Genomic DNA, 15,453 nt, shown 5'->3' on the forward strand with positions numbered 1-15,453 from the left:
TCAAAGTAGTAAACCAACTAATCTAATCCAAACCCACCATCTTTGGCACTCTTTCAATTTTAGCCCACAATGTTTTCTCAATGTGTCTAGTGTTGTTTGAACAATTTAACATACCATGACAGTGATGACAAAACACAAACTTTGCTTTTGTCAGTGCTGAGTAAATGACTGGCTTGTAAAGCGGCGTAGCCTGGTGACTTCACCAGGCGTTGAATAGCCCCGTTGATGTATGGTTTTTGTCCCGCAGTCCCCACGACCATCATCGAGTTGTGGAAGGAATCTCCCCAGGGCCTGGTCAAAGAGGGGGACACTGTGGAGCTTCGTTGCCAAGGCGATGGCAACCCCCCGCCGCCCTTCACTTTCACCCGAGAACAAGTAAGAATGGCCCGCTTTTCTGCGTCTGCCTATTGAGTCGAGAGAACCATAAAACGAGGGGGGAAAAATGACACGCAGGAGACATCTGGAGAATGTTTTTGATATTCAGACTCAGGCCTCGGAGTAGAAGTGTAGGCCCTGTGAACGGGACCGCATAATGTTTGACCCTGTGGCTCTGGGGGAGATCTTTGTACCCCGTCGGGCAAGGTCTTTGACTGACTGGAGATCAAAATCCTCAGGATGGAATAGTTCTCATTCCCATGTCTCACACACAATACCTACAGTATGTTCAACTGACCACAATAACACATTTAAGGTTTCTCCTGTTGGGTCTTAAGACTGGGATGTGGAAAGAAGCATGATTTGGCCATTCAGAGCAGGGGTTCCCTAACGTAATGTAGCAGGCGTAAAATAAATGCCTGAGCGTGACACCCCACATTCTGGTCCTGACGAGAGGAAAAATCTGTCGGGTGAGGTTCAACCAATCCAGTAAATGTGGAGGAGTTAAGTTGGAGTGTTGCCTTGTCAATGTCCAAAACCATAAGTCGCGTCACAGAAAAGTCTATTAACAGGATCCTTGGGACACCCCAACTCTGACCTCACCCCATAGAGACCCACAGCGGATGTGTCATAATACCCATAAAACCTAGTGGTCAAATAGGGAAATGGTTCCAATCGTTTTCCCACTCTTCATTTTTCCCATAGGATTTTAGAGACACTTAAAATAAGGGCTGTGTTTTGTTTTAGGTTTACCCTGGAGTGATGTTTTGATAACCATGTAAATCTCTCTCGGACAAGGTGACTTTTATCAATGGATTCGGCTCTATTTACTCTCAGCTGACACCTTTACTGACAGGTATTGTGTCAATTTAAAACTTGCACAAGACCGTTCAAAGAATTGTCAGTTTAAAGAAATGTTGCCAATTTATAAATGACTAAATATAGCTAACATTAGATAGTTAATACAGAGATTCTTACTTTGACCTCGATTCGGCAGTCTCGTCCAGATCATCAAGGCATTTGTAGTTTTTTTAGGACGGCCACATAAAAATTGTCTCTACTTGTTTGCAACACTTACTACTGAGTTCCAAACTGCCTCTGCAAGCAACGTCAGCACAATAACTTTTTGTCGGGAGCTTCATGATATGGGTTTCCTTGGCCAAGCAGCCGCAAACAAGCCTAAATTCACCAAGCGTCGGCTGGAGGGGTGTAAAGCTACGGACATATTCAATCAATCCCTATCCCAGTCTGCTGTGCCCACATACTTCAAGATGGCCACCATTGTTCCTGTTCCCAAGAAAGCTAAGGTAACTGAACTAAATGTCTTTCGCTCCGTAGCGCTCACTTCCGTCATCATGAAGTGCTTTGAAAGACTAGTCAAGGATCATATCACCTCTACCTTACCTGCCACCCTAGACCCACTTCAATTTGCATACCGCCCCAATAGATCGCCAGACGATGCAATCGCCATCACTCTGCACACTGCCCTATCCCATCTGAACAAGAGGAATACCTATGTAAGAATGCTGTTCATTGACTATAGCTCAGCATTCAACACCATAGTACCCTCCAAGCTCATCATTAAGCTCGAGGCCCTGGGTCTGAACCCCGCCCTGTACAACTGGGTCATGGACTTCCTGACGGGCCGTCCCCAGGTGGTGAAGGTAGGAAACATCACCTCCACTCCGCTGATCCTCAACACTGGGGCCCCACAACGGTGCGTGCTCAGCCCCCTCCTGTACTCCTTGTTCACCCATGACTGTGTGGCCAAGCACGCCTCCAACCCAATCATCAAGTTTGCAGATGACACTACAGTGGTAGGCTTGATTACCAACAATGACGAGACAGCCTACAGGGAGGAGGTGAGGGCTCTGTGAGTGTGGTGCCTGAAAAACAACCTCTCACTCAACGTCAACAAAACAAAGGAGATGATCATGGACTTCAGAAAACAGCAGAGGAAGCACCCCCTATCCATATCGACTGGACAGCAGTGGAGAAGGTGGAAAGTTTTAAGTTTCTCTGCATACACATCATGGACAAAGTGAAATGGTCCACCCACACAGGAGGCTGAAGAAAAGTGCAAATCAATCCCAGAACAACAGCAAAATACCTTGTGAAGATGCTGGAGGAAACAGGTACAAAAATATCTATATCCACAGTAAAACAAATCTTATATTGACATAACCTGAAACCATAATGCTCAGCAAGGAAGAAGCCAATGCTCCAAACCGCCATACAAAGCCAGACTACGGTTTGCAACTCCACATGGGGACAAAGATCGTACTTTTTGGAGAAATGTCCTCTGGTCTGATGAAACAAAAATAGAACTGTTTGGCCATAATTACCATCGTTATGTTTGGAGGAAAAATAGGGAAGCTTACAACCCGAAGAACACCATCTCAACCGTGAAGCACGAGGTTGGCAGCATCATGTTATGGGGGTGCTTTGCTGCAGGAGGGTCTGGTGCACTTCACAAAATAAATGGCATCATGAAGACGGAAAATTATGTGTATATATTGAAGCAACATCTCAAGACATCAGTCAAGAAGTTACATTTTGGTCACAAATGAGTCTTCCAAATGGACAATGACCCCAAGCATACTTCCATAGTTGTGGCAAAATAGCTTAAGGACAACAAAGTCAAGGTATTAAGAGTGGCAATCACAAAGCCCTGACCTCATTCCTATAGAACTGAAAAAGTGTGTGCGAGCAAGGAGGCATACAAACCTGACTCAGTTACACCCGCTCTGTCAGGAGGAATGGGCCAAAATTCACCCAACTTATTGTGGGAAGCTTGTGGAAGGCTACCCAAAACGTTTAACCCAAGTTAAACAATTTAAAGACAATGCTACCAAATACTCATTGAGTGTATGTAAACTTCTGACCCACTGGGAATGTGATTAAAGAAATGAAAGCTGAAATAAATCATTCTCTCTACTATTTTTCTGACATTTCACATTCTTAAAATGAAGTGGTGATCCTAACTGACCTAAGACAGGGAATTTTTACTAGGATTAAATGACAGGAATTGGGAAAAACTGAGTGTAAATGTTTTTGGCTAAGGTGTATGTAAACTTCCGACTTCAACTGTACATGTATTTTAATTAAATGCATTTCAAAATAAAGATATTTTGTAGTATTTGATACATTTATCTTTATGGTATTTTGTAATTGTATTTTGTCATTTTTGCCCATCCCTTGGTGTGACAATGGGCTTGGTCGGTCGTCTGCACTGCTGAATTCTGCCCTGGCCCTGGGCAAGAACATTTTAGGCCCTCATCTTGGCAGCAGGGAGAATAACTATTTTTTTCAATGCACAAAAAATATCACCCCATGACCCACCTGGACCCCTGCTGTGACCCACCGGTGGGTCCCCACTGATGAACTTTTTATGGCTGCAGGTGCAGTATTGAGTAACTTGAATGAAAAGTTGCCCATTGTAAACGGCCAGTTCCTCAGTCTCAGTTGCTAATATATGCATAGTATTATTAGTATTGGATAGAAAACACTCTAAAGTTTCCAAAACTGTCAAAATATTGTCTGTGAGTATAACAGAACTGATATTGCAGGCGAAACCCTGAGGAAAATCAAAACAGGAAGTGGCTTCTATTTTGAAAAATGAGCCAGAACGATAACATCGCGTCAAGTGGTCACATGAGTTTTGCTCGCGCAACAGAGTTTGGACAGCCATTGTTTTCCCCTCTCCTGCTGTGAAAGACATTTGCGGTTGATATATTATCGATTATATATTTTAAAAACAACCTGAGGATTGATTATAAAAAAACGTTTGACATGTTTCTGTGGACATTATGGAAACTATTTGGAATTTTTGTCTGCATTGTGGTGACCACTCTTTCCTGTGGATTTCTGAACATAACGCGACAAACAAACAGAGGTATTTTGGATATAAAAATAATCTTTATGGAACAAAAGGAACATTTGTTGTGTAACTGGGAGTCTCGTGAGTGAAAACATCCGAAGATCATCAAAGGTAAACGATTCATTTGATTGCTTTTCTGATTTTCGTGACCAAGCTTCCTGATGCTAAGTGTACTTAATGTTTTGTCGTGCGATCGATAGACTTACACAAACGCTTGGATTGCTTTCGCTGAAAAGCATCATTTCAAAATCTGACACGACAGGTGGATTAACAAAAGGCTAAGCTGTGTTTTCCTATATTGCACTTGTGATTTCATGAATATAAATATTTGTAGTAATATTTATTGAATGTAGCGCTATGCTATTCAGCGGTTGTTGATGACACTTATCCCGATATCGGGATTGCAGCCATAGGGACACAGGAACATTTTAAAGGGTTTATATACTGTAGCTCCTGGTAACCAGACTAGTTAAGCTGTTGTTTGGGTGTGACTTAAAAGGTATAGTTCACCCCAAAATCTATGTTTGCCAAAGATTTCCATTCCATAAAAGTATCCAAAATGTAAATGTAGATCCATTAATATGACAGTGTAAACATGGTGTTGCCCCTCTCAGGAGCAGGAGACGGCGCTGGAGGCCAGCGATGACACTTTGGTGCTGAGGGAGGTGATCCGTGGGGACAGCGGGGTCTACCAGTGTCGTTCTCTGGACCTGGACACCTACGAGCAGGTCACGGGAGACATGCAGCTCACTATCCACTGTAAGTTAGCTAACACACACTGAAACATGCGCACGCACACGTACACTTGTATTTTCTTATGCTCTGTTTAGACTGGAAGTGGTTGAATTAGTTGCTTGACTGAGTTTACGCCATCAATTATTTTTTTACCCATGGCCCTTTGATTACCAAGATAGCTCTGCTGTTGTGTTCCAGTTGCTCACTGTCACTGCATCACTTCATTACTCATTAAGGTCATTTACATTTTCACCGTCGATTAACATGATTTGCAGTGATGTAATTCAAATTGAGAAGGCATTTGAATGGAAAAAGCTTGCATGGACCACACACCAGCATGGTACTTAGCAATGTCTTGTCCTCACATCATGTCTACTCTCTCCAGATCTGGATCCAGCTGTTGTGGTGCCCAAAGACTCAGAGATCTTGTTAAAAGGAGAGAGTCTGACTGCTACCTGCAACGCTCTGTCTTCCCTGGAAACTGCCACTGTCTGGTTCAAGGTACAGTATACCCCGTAATAAGCACTAACTTAGTGCTTTAAATGCAACACAGTTATTAGACTGACATAACAGATGACCATGTCACTTGCCGAATGTAGCTAATCAGGCATTGTCATTCAGTTATGTGGACTTAGTAATGTTCCCTCTTATATGTCTTATGTTTGTGTGTATAATTTTGTCTTTGTGTAGAATCGGCAGAAGGTTGGAAAAGGCCACATGCTGTTCCTGCAGGATGCCACCTATGACACGGCAGGAGAGTATGTATGTGAGGTGACTGTTTCTTCTCTGCCTGGACTGCACACCTCTGGCTCGGTCCACATCATCGTCCAGGGTGAGTCACCACGCCACCACATGTACTCTCTGTAACATACAGTCCATTTCTGGGGAACTCCCAGGGGGGTACACATTTTAGCTTTAGCCCAGCACTTTCACTACTTGGTGATTAGTTGTATCAGGTGTGATATGATAGGATAGAACAAAAACACATCCACCCTGGTTGTTCTACCAGAAACAATGGATTGAGAAACAATGAATTGAGTTTTTCAGATAAGATGTTTTCAAAAACGGTATTTTACTAGAGTCTATAATGTATATCTGTTTGTAACCCGTCTCCCAGGTGCTCCCCAGATGAAGGATGCTGACAGGGAGGTTGAAATGGATGAGGGAACTGGGAAGTGGGTGAACCTGAGCTGTGAGGCACATGCACACCCCCTGCCCACCATCTCCTGGACCGTGACTGGCAGCCAGGTAAAACAGGGCTTGGTAGTACAATGGGCAGTTTACATATGTGGGCATATTTACATTGCATGAATTTAGATTTTTTTTAATGCTATCTAATTTTCTTGGTTATGTCTGTTTCCGATGCACATTGGTGTGTGTGTGTGCTGTGTGTTAACAGAGCTGGCGCGAGGTGCTGACCAGAGCCACGGAGCACAGCACTATCAGCGTGGTGTCCGTCAAAGTGACCTCTGACATCACAGCCTTCTGCAACGCCACCAACGATATTGGCACAGAGACAAAGTCCTTCAGTATCAGAGCCAGTAAGCCACCCTGCCACATACACTACATAGGAATATATGGGCATTAGTGCTACGCGGGTTGACTCATTACCCGCAGTCCCCACAGTTATAAATCTGGGGCGGGCGGGTTTAGGGTCATGAAACATTGTGTGGATGAAGGGCAGGTTGAATAATGAGAAAACAATACATTAAAAATCCATAAATGTATCATTCTTGTGCAATTCATATCTATAGGCTATACTGAGGTTTTTCTTTCTTTCTTCTTATCTAGTGCATAGCCTAAGCCTCATCGTTAGGGCCTAACTGTAGAACAACAAATACCTGCCAATTGCCAAGGGCCAGAACAATAGTCTAATGTTTGGGAAAGATTTGGTGACGTGGTGAAAGAGGCTGATAGCAGTGTCACGTGTGATAATTGTGAGGCGCTATACAAATTCGACAGTCATAAGATGGGGACTTCAAAATGGCCCGTCAAAGGAACTGCATTAAATGGAATACTGGACACTACTGTAGGTCTATAGCCTCTCACATAGTCTAATATAATATGAACTCCTGCAGAATTAATAATTTCTTGCAGTAAAATTATACACCAAATTTACATTTTTACTCTTGAACAGGAGTGGAGAAATATGTTTTTTTTATTTCAGCATCTTGAGAGAACGAATTCACGTTTAGGGACCGTCTGTAAAGGTGCTATCTTTATCAGCATCATAAAAGATGATAGTATTTCAATCACATAAAATATGCATCCAAGTTGAACTGAAATCTTATCAAAAACATTTTGGGTCGTTTTAACAGCTTTTAAAGACTAACTTTCATTTTTTTTTTATTATAATTTGAAACCAGATGTTTTAGGCATAGTTATAGTGAAATATGTCAATTCTGGTCTTCATTTAGACAGTTTGTTGCAAAAGTGATACGCTATATATACAGAAACCCCTACACCCCTTCAATTTAGTGGATTTGGCTATTTCAGCCACATCCATTTCTGACATGTGTATAAAATTGTGCATACAGCCATGCAATCTCTATAGACAAACATTGGCAGTAGAATGGCCTTAATGAAGAGCTCAGTGACATTCAACTTGGCACCGTCATAGGATGCCACCTTTCCAACAAGTCAGTTCATGAAATTTCTGCCCTGCTAGAGCTGCTCCGGTCAAGTGCTGTTATTGTGAAGTGGAAACGTCTAGGAGCAACATCAGCTTAGCCGCAAAGTGGTAGGCCACACAAGCTTACAGAACGGGACTGCTGTAGCGCATAAAAGTTGTCTGTCCTCGGTTGTAACACTCACTACCGAGTTCCAAACTGCTTCTGGAAGCAGCTTCAGCACAATAACTGTTGGTCGGGAGCATAACGAAATGGGTTTCCATGATTTTGGAATGAGATGTTCGATGAGCAGGTATCCACATACTTTTTTGGGTCATGTAGTGTATACAGTTGAAATCTGAAGTTTACATACACCTTAGCCAAATACATTTAAACTCAGTTTTCACAATTTATTTCTGCTTTTATTTCTTTCATCACATTTCCAGTGGGTCAGAAGTTTACATACGCTCAATTACTATTTGGTAGCATTGCCTTTAAATTGTTTAACTTGGGTCAAACGTTTCGGGTAGCCTTCCACAAGCTTCCCACAATAAGTTGGGTGAATTTTGGCCCATTCCTCCTGACAGAGCTGGTGTAACTGAGTCAGGTTTGTAGGCCTCCTTGCTCGCACATGCTTTTTCAGTTCTGCCCACACATTTTCCATAGGATTGAGGTCAGGGCTTTGTGATGGCCACTCCAATACCTTGACTTTGTTGTCAAGGTATTAAGCCATTTTGCCACAACTTTGGAAGTATGCTTGGGGTCATTGTCCATTTGGAAGACCCATTTGTGACCAAGATTAACTTCCTGACGGATGTCTTGAGATGTTACTTCAATATATCCACATAATTTTCCTACCTCATGACGCTATCTATTTTGTGAAGTGCACCAGTCCCTCCTGCAGCAAAGCACTCCCACAACATGATGCCCCCCCCACGTGCTTCACGGTTGGGATGGTGTTCTTCGGCTTGCAAGCCTCCCCCTTTTTCCTCCAAACATAACAATGGCCAAACAGTTCTATTTTTGTTTCATCAGACCAGAGGACATTTCTCCAAAAAGTACAATCTTTGTCCCCATGTGCAGTTGCAAACCGTAGACTGGCTTTTTTATGGCGGTTTTGGAGCAGTGGCTTCTTCCTTGCTGAGCGGCCTTTCAGGTTATGTTGGTATAGTACTCGTTTTACTGTGGATATAGATATTTTTGCACCTGTTTCCTCCAGCATCTTCACAAAGTCCTTTGCTGTTGTTATGGGATTGATTTACACTTTTCGCACCAAAGTACGTTCATCTCTAGGAGACCGAACACGTCTCCTTCCTGAGCGGTATGAAGGCTGTGTGGTCCCATGGTGTTTATACTTGCGTACTATTGTTTGTCCAGATGAACGTGGTACCTTCAGGCGTTTGGAAATTGCTACCAATGATGAACCAGACTTGTGGAGGTATACAATTTTTTTCTGAGGTCTTGGCAGATTTCTTTTGATTTTACCATGATGTCAAGCAAAGAGGCACTGAGTTTGAAGGTAGGCCTTGAAATACATCCATAGGTACACCTCCAATTGACTCAAATGATGTCAGTTAGCCTATCAGAAGCTTCGAAAGCCATGACATAATTTTCTGGAATTTTCCAAGCTGTTTAAAGGCACAGTCAACTTAGTGTATTTAAACTTCTGACTCACTGAACTTGTGATACAGTGAATTATAAGTGAAATAATATGTCTGTAAACAATTGTAGGAAAAATTACTCGTGTCATGCACAAAGTAGATGTCCTAACCGATTTGCCAAAACTCTAGTTTTGTTTATGTGTTTATATTCATAGCTACATCAATCAGACTTAACAAGAAATAGATGACAATGGTGGTAATGTCAACTTGTATTTTTTCCCAACTGCTATGACTGATTGGTGGCACAGTCTGCTAAGACTGTTGCATCATAGTTCAGAAATTGCGAGTTCTAATCCTTTATTTGCAATATTTGTCCCATGCCCACGCACTTCTAATTCTGAAAAGTGAAAGCATTCCTGTGAAAGGGGTCACACCGGTCGTAGTTGTAGGTTTTTATACGGTACCCAAGACCAATCTGTGAGTTAATTTGACCATTGAAAAAAGAGCTACGGTGTAAAAATGCGGATTGAATTGAGCCCCTAATCTTAATTTTCAAGGTGATGATTGCACTTTTCTTCCCGACGCCGCAATAAATATGAGTCCACTTTTAAAATATTTGTTTTGCCCCACATGGGGGATTTAAACTTACCGCAAATAGCAGTAAATGGCAGGAACTCAGCACCTTATCACTGTGAGCTAACTGTCCAGATGTGTATTTCCTCGCAGTGAACATCATTTTATTATCAGAGCGTGACAGTGGACCTCTGGTAAGTATGCTTTAGTGAGAAAGTTTTGGGATCAAGGACAACTACGTTTACCCACTCCCAAAATGGATATTTATGAGCAATTTCCCACACCCACAATAAAAATACATTTTTATTTTAAACAGCTCACTAATGTATATTGTTGATGGGAAGGTCTTACATTTTAGTTGTTGTTTTGCTTGTTCACAGTTCCCATGGTCACTTCAACTGCGCCCTACTCACCCGGTAAGACAGCAATCTCACTAGTATTTTGTTCTTGCTGATCTCTGTTTCTCCTCATCTTTTTTTTAAAAGGAGAACAGGAGCATATTTTATCACTTTTATTTAGACAGTTGGAAGTAGTACAGAGAAGAAACAGCACAAATTTGTGGGATGGAATTCCTACCCATGTCACTATGGGTAACATGTGCTTTGGAGGCTTCAGCGCTACCACTGAACCACACTCCCACACTGTCTGTTCTTCTTCACCTTTAGATCACTCTTATCTAGTTGAGAAGAACTTTTAGATTTTTTTCATATGCTTTCTCTCAACTTTTGTTTGATTCTCTCTGAATGCACACCAACCCAGACAATGAAGGATAAGCCAACGAGGCAACTAAATAATTAATGATTTTCATACGGGCAAAGTGTTCGCTGGAACGAGTGGGAGGATTGGCTCTGCTCATTGCCTGCGGGTACATTTAAAATTCTGTCTGAAAGAGACAAATCTAACAGGAAAAAAAGAGCAAGACAACACTTATAGTGGTCGAGTTCCAAAATATAGTGGTCGAGTGCCAAAATCACTTATATTTACTTATTATTGGGGAAGTTAATGCACTGTCTCACTGTTTTATTGAGCTGTTGCAATAGAAATTCTCATAAACCCACACCCAGACTATTGTTTCCCTTTTAACGAGGGCTTACTGCATGGTTAAATATAGGAGTTAATTGCTCTGGTAGGTAGTAGCACTCTCTAATTTCCTCCTGGGGGGATTGCACTGAAATGTTGATGGCTCTGTCACAGGGGCAGGCCAGGGCTATTTCCCATCTCTCTCTGCCCAGTGTCTGGAGCACTCACTCACAAAGCAAGAGAGCTGAAGCTGGGAAGTTAATGTGTATATTCAAACCCATTTTACATTAAAAACCACACCAGCCTGTAGGGAACATACAGTAATTTGTACAATGTTCCGAACACAACAAATTAACTACATCTATTGTGCCATTATGTCAGAGAACCAGGAAATTGACATTTGATTTGTTTCCCAATCTGCTTCTTATGACTTGGCCATAATTCATTACCAATAGCTCCATACTCTACAACTGTTGTACAATCTGGATCCCAGGACTCCCTGGAAAACAGTGGCTGTTACTGAGTGGACTATCCTGGCTAGTGGCTACTATCCTCCACATCTTTTAAATGTTTTGTCCTACTATTACATCTATTTTAGTTGGTATTGCAAGAAGAGGATGGGCCACCCATCCCTGGCCACTATGCTTCTGAATTTGCTTCTGCCTTCTCTTTGGGGTCATGGCTGGGTTATTTACAGTAACCACTTTCTGACAACTGCTGATGTAAAAAGTTGTCACAACTGCTTTGACAACTGCTGATGTAGCAAATCTGAAAATGTTATTGTACGAGTCTGTCTAGGGATGTTTTCACTTGTTTTTTTTACACTAAGGGCACTCTCACATCATGAGTCATGGGTCATTGGTCACGTGTATAGGCAGCACAGGTGACCAGGAAGTGTTTACCCTTATCATGTCTGGATGATTCTCCATGGTCATTCTCCATTCTCCCAGTTTATCGGATCGGTGAACAGGTGTAAGCATTAACCTGAGCTTGCCCTCCCCTCCCCTCTGTCTGTCTGTCTGTCTATATAGCAGAGGGCAATGGTGTGATCATTGTGGTTATCATCCTCTGTATCCTTCTGCTGGCCATCCTGGGCAGTGTGCTCTACTTCCTCCACAAGAAGGGAAAGATCCCCTGTGGCCGCTCTGGCAAGCAGGAGATGTGAGTATTGCACTTTAACAACTGATCTAGGGACCGGTTTTGCGTCTAGTTCTATAACGTAGGTGCTACACATTTGTGGTGTGTTAGGGTAAATTACAATGTAAACCACCCTGAGTACTTGAACAAGTGTTATGTAAATGTATTCTATATGATCCTCCATAGATTAGTCTTTTTGCCTCTAAGAATGTGATACTGTCCTCACTAGAGAGGACTTTTGAGAGTTTGTGCTCTCCATCCACAGCACCAAGGAGAACCCCAACAAAGATGACATTGTGGTGGAGATGAAGACTAACACCAAGACCGAGGATGCCGGACTTCTGAAGGGCGTCAACGGTGACAAGAATGGCCCCAGCGACCAGGTAACTATGGATATGAAAGCTATACGCTAAACAGAATTAGCCTACTGTCTAATGTATTTCTTGAATCTGGCATGGCTCACCGAATTGACATTTTCTGGTGTTTTTTTCTCCGTGTGTGTTTTTCCCTGGAGTAAAGTACATGGATCTGAGGAAGTGACATATGCAGAGGGCCGAGCTCTGACGTGGCCAGCCGAAGTTCTTCGCCACCCCACCACATCCACCCACAATCCAAGGCTAGACTACTGGAAGTCTTGGAAAAATCAGCTTTCACAATCACTTTATAATTAGGACTCAATCAATCACTTTCCCCTCATTTCTTCTGTGTTCGGCAATATTCCCCATATCTGGCCAAAACCACACAGGAATACACACCACAGATTTTAAGGTGTATGATAGAGGTTTGTAGGATGTTTTGATTGCTCCGTTTGACTGTTTCTTCTTTTGTACCGTTTCCCCAAAGCCTTTTTGATTTGATTTGATTTAGCTGTTTTCAAGTGTACGATGACTTTCATTAATTGTGCGTTATAAACTTTATAAAGTGTATATATTATATATATTTCGTTATTTAAGATATTTTGACACATACCTTTCAGACTTCATGGTAGTATCTGTTTATGGTGTCATTTTGCTTTAGCTATTCATCCATGATCCATGTTTAGGCGTTCCAACATTGTCTTATGGAGGTGATTTGACCATAAATGTCACTCAAGTCAGGCCAAGGGTTCTCTCTTCATATCTTCACCCTCTTAGGGCTCTATTCAATCTGTAACTCTGAAGTGTTACAGATTCCACAATATAAATGTTAAGATAATTTCCGATTGAACCGACATAAGCAGCGTTTACCGTGAATGCAGTGTTTACCGTGAATGCAGTCTCCGCTAAAGCAAGAACATTGCCTTTAAATTACAATCATGCTGTAAAGCTGAATTTCCTCGATGTGGATTAAATAGAGCCCTCAGTTTCTTTTCTGATTGCTATGTCTTCTTAAGCACTATCAGTGGAAACTTAAAGGTACTACATGTAACAATTCAACAACGAACCGTCTCTTGTTGTCAAACTGACTGGGGTCAGCAAATCTGTTGTTGTCAAATGGACTGGTCCGTTGTTGAATTGACAATACAAGATTTGCTGGCTTCAGTCAATTTGACAACAAGAGATGGTCTGTCTTTTGATAGCCAATACGGCTGCACCATTTGAATGCAATTTTGTGGAGGCAGAATGTAAAACAAATTGAAATAAATATTGTGAAACTATCATTTCACTATAACTATACATATAATTAAGGACATTTTCTGAAATTACAATGGAAAAATATTACATATAGCCCTTTAAGTCCCCACAAGGAAACTCCCTGCCACGGGGGCAAGATGGATCTAAATCCTGTCTGTGTTGACATGTTCCAGCAGTCACACCACTGAATTACAGGACCCTCCTCTTCTACTCTAATCACCATTTACTTATCTTACATGTACACCCAGATGTAAGAAGTATGTGATCTGTGGCAGTATACATGACCTGTTGTCTCCCAAAGCTAATGCAAAGATGGTTCGTTTTGTGAATGGTCTACTATCAGTGGACCAGTTGCTGTTATGTTTTTTGTTTTTACTTTTCTTTTGGAAACCTACAGTAAATATACTGGTGTTCAAGACCTGATCCGATGAATAATCAGATTGTGTCTACAACTCTACATTCTTCAAAGCTCTGTTGTACACAATTATAACGCAATTATTTTCTATCCATTAATCATTCATGATATCAATATGATATTCATAATATGCTAATCTGTTGACATTGGACCAATTACCCATTGTAATGTTTAGAGAGACATACAAAATGTCACATTTTGTGGGTGTGTATATATGCACTATATTGGCTCACTAAAAGCTTTGACAGCTATACTCCATCATAAGACATAAGTTCTGGAGCTGCCTATCTGAAGAGAGAAAGCCTCAAGTAAATCAGGGAACGAGTGAGCTTGTCATGTCAGATAAGCAGTAGTGGCCCAATGCTTTGCCACCGTTAAGTAAATGGCGAAATGCCATGCTAACAGCCATTTAAATTTAGTCAGCAAAACTCGCCCATCCGGATGGGTCGTTCTCTTGTGAACTACTGTCAAGCTCTTTTACTGTTTGTAATCGTAGCATAAGAACCTTTGTAGCCATGGCCTTCAACTGTCTTTTTTTAAATGGCCTACTGTTTTATAATCGGCCGTGCCTGTGGAAATTTGTCTCATTTTGAAAATGTAAGATACACTGAATTTTTTTTCTTTTCTTATTTGCTCTGTGTATTTCTTTGTGTTTGGGTGAGCACCAAGCAGACCTGAAGGTCATTTTGTGTGTGATCCATTTTGGATGCTTATTGTAAGTTGTGTGCAGGGAAGAAGTTGTTGCTCTGATTTGTATCATTTACGGAATGGTGATATGTTAGAGTTCAATTTGTACAAATAGTGTATGTTGTGATCCTAACATTGCCTTCAAAGGTAATATTTTAGTGGTCATTGTAAGTGTTTAGTTGAAATGAAATACATTTTGTTCAGCCTGCTTTCATCCTGCCATTGGACTGCAGATAGTGGACCTTTGGTAGTAGTATGACAACTGTGTGCCTTTTTTGTTCAGTCTGGTTTAGTTGTGTTTTAGTGTAGTGTTTTGATGCTTATGGAAGGAAGAGGTTTGGACATGAGTGTTTTAGTTTCATTCATTTATGTCACCCAAAGACAGATCCCAACACAGGAGAATGAAAAACTTGTGGCCTAGATGTAAAAGAGGGTCACTGTTAGTCATAACATATCACTGGTGGTGTTTGCTATCTGGAACAGCTACTGGTGGACAAGAATGTTTGGACCAGCAGTTTACCATTGTTTTGTAATGTTTTGATTTTGCAATGTGTGTAAATTAAGTATAGTTCTTGTGATTTGATGCTTGCATTTTTTACAATTCTTTTTTGCAAGAAAATGCCAAATAAAAAAGTTAAATTTGATGTCGCTTTTTCATTGTCATCTTTATACAAAATATTTAAAAGAAAAGTTTACAGCAGAGAATTGAAAGTGCATTTCAGTGGCTAAGGAATGACTGAAAATACATTTAATTCACAACAGCTAAAATATGACTGACTATGCACCTCGACGGGGGAAAGGAGATAAT

General features: G+C 41.4%; 1 protein-coding gene across 3 annotated transcripts in view; it reads left to right on the forward strand.

Moving 5' to 3' along the window:
- Positions 1 to 15,289, forward strand: part of mcama (melanoma cell adhesion molecule a) — a 63,903-nt gene extending 48,614 nt beyond the window's left edge. The window contains exons 7-16 of one of the 3 annotated variants that reach the window (XM_029627566.2): positions 248 to 375; positions 4,870 to 5,014; positions 5,376 to 5,491; positions 5,681 to 5,822; positions 6,108 to 6,238; positions 6,390 to 6,531; positions 10,154 to 10,189; positions 11,825 to 11,954; positions 12,196 to 12,313; positions 12,445 to 15,289. In XM_029627566.2, coding sequence (XP_029483426.1) covers positions 248 to 375; positions 4,870 to 5,014; positions 5,376 to 5,491; positions 5,681 to 5,822; positions 6,108 to 6,238; positions 6,390 to 6,531; positions 10,154 to 10,189; positions 11,825 to 11,954; positions 12,196 to 12,313; positions 12,445 to 12,447 — 1,091 coding nt within the window. In that variant the 3' untranslated portion in view covers positions 12,448 to 15,289. The remainder of the gene's footprint in view (positions 1 to 247; positions 376 to 4,869; positions 5,015 to 5,375; positions 5,492 to 5,680; positions 5,823 to 6,107; positions 6,239 to 6,389; positions 6,532 to 10,153; positions 10,190 to 11,824; positions 11,955 to 12,195; positions 12,314 to 12,444) is intronic. The other 2 variants (XM_029627564.2, XM_029627565.2) reach the window with 2 other exon arrangements.
- Positions 15,290 to 15,453: the final 164 nt, after the last annotated feature.

Source organism: Oncorhynchus nerka, linkage group LG22 (assembly GCF_034236695.1).
Source record: "Oncorhynchus nerka isolate Pitt River linkage group LG22, Oner_Uvic_2.0, whole genome shotgun sequence".
In the NCBI taxonomy this organism is placed as follows: Eukaryota; Metazoa; Chordata; class Actinopteri; order Salmoniformes; family Salmonidae; genus Oncorhynchus; species Oncorhynchus nerka.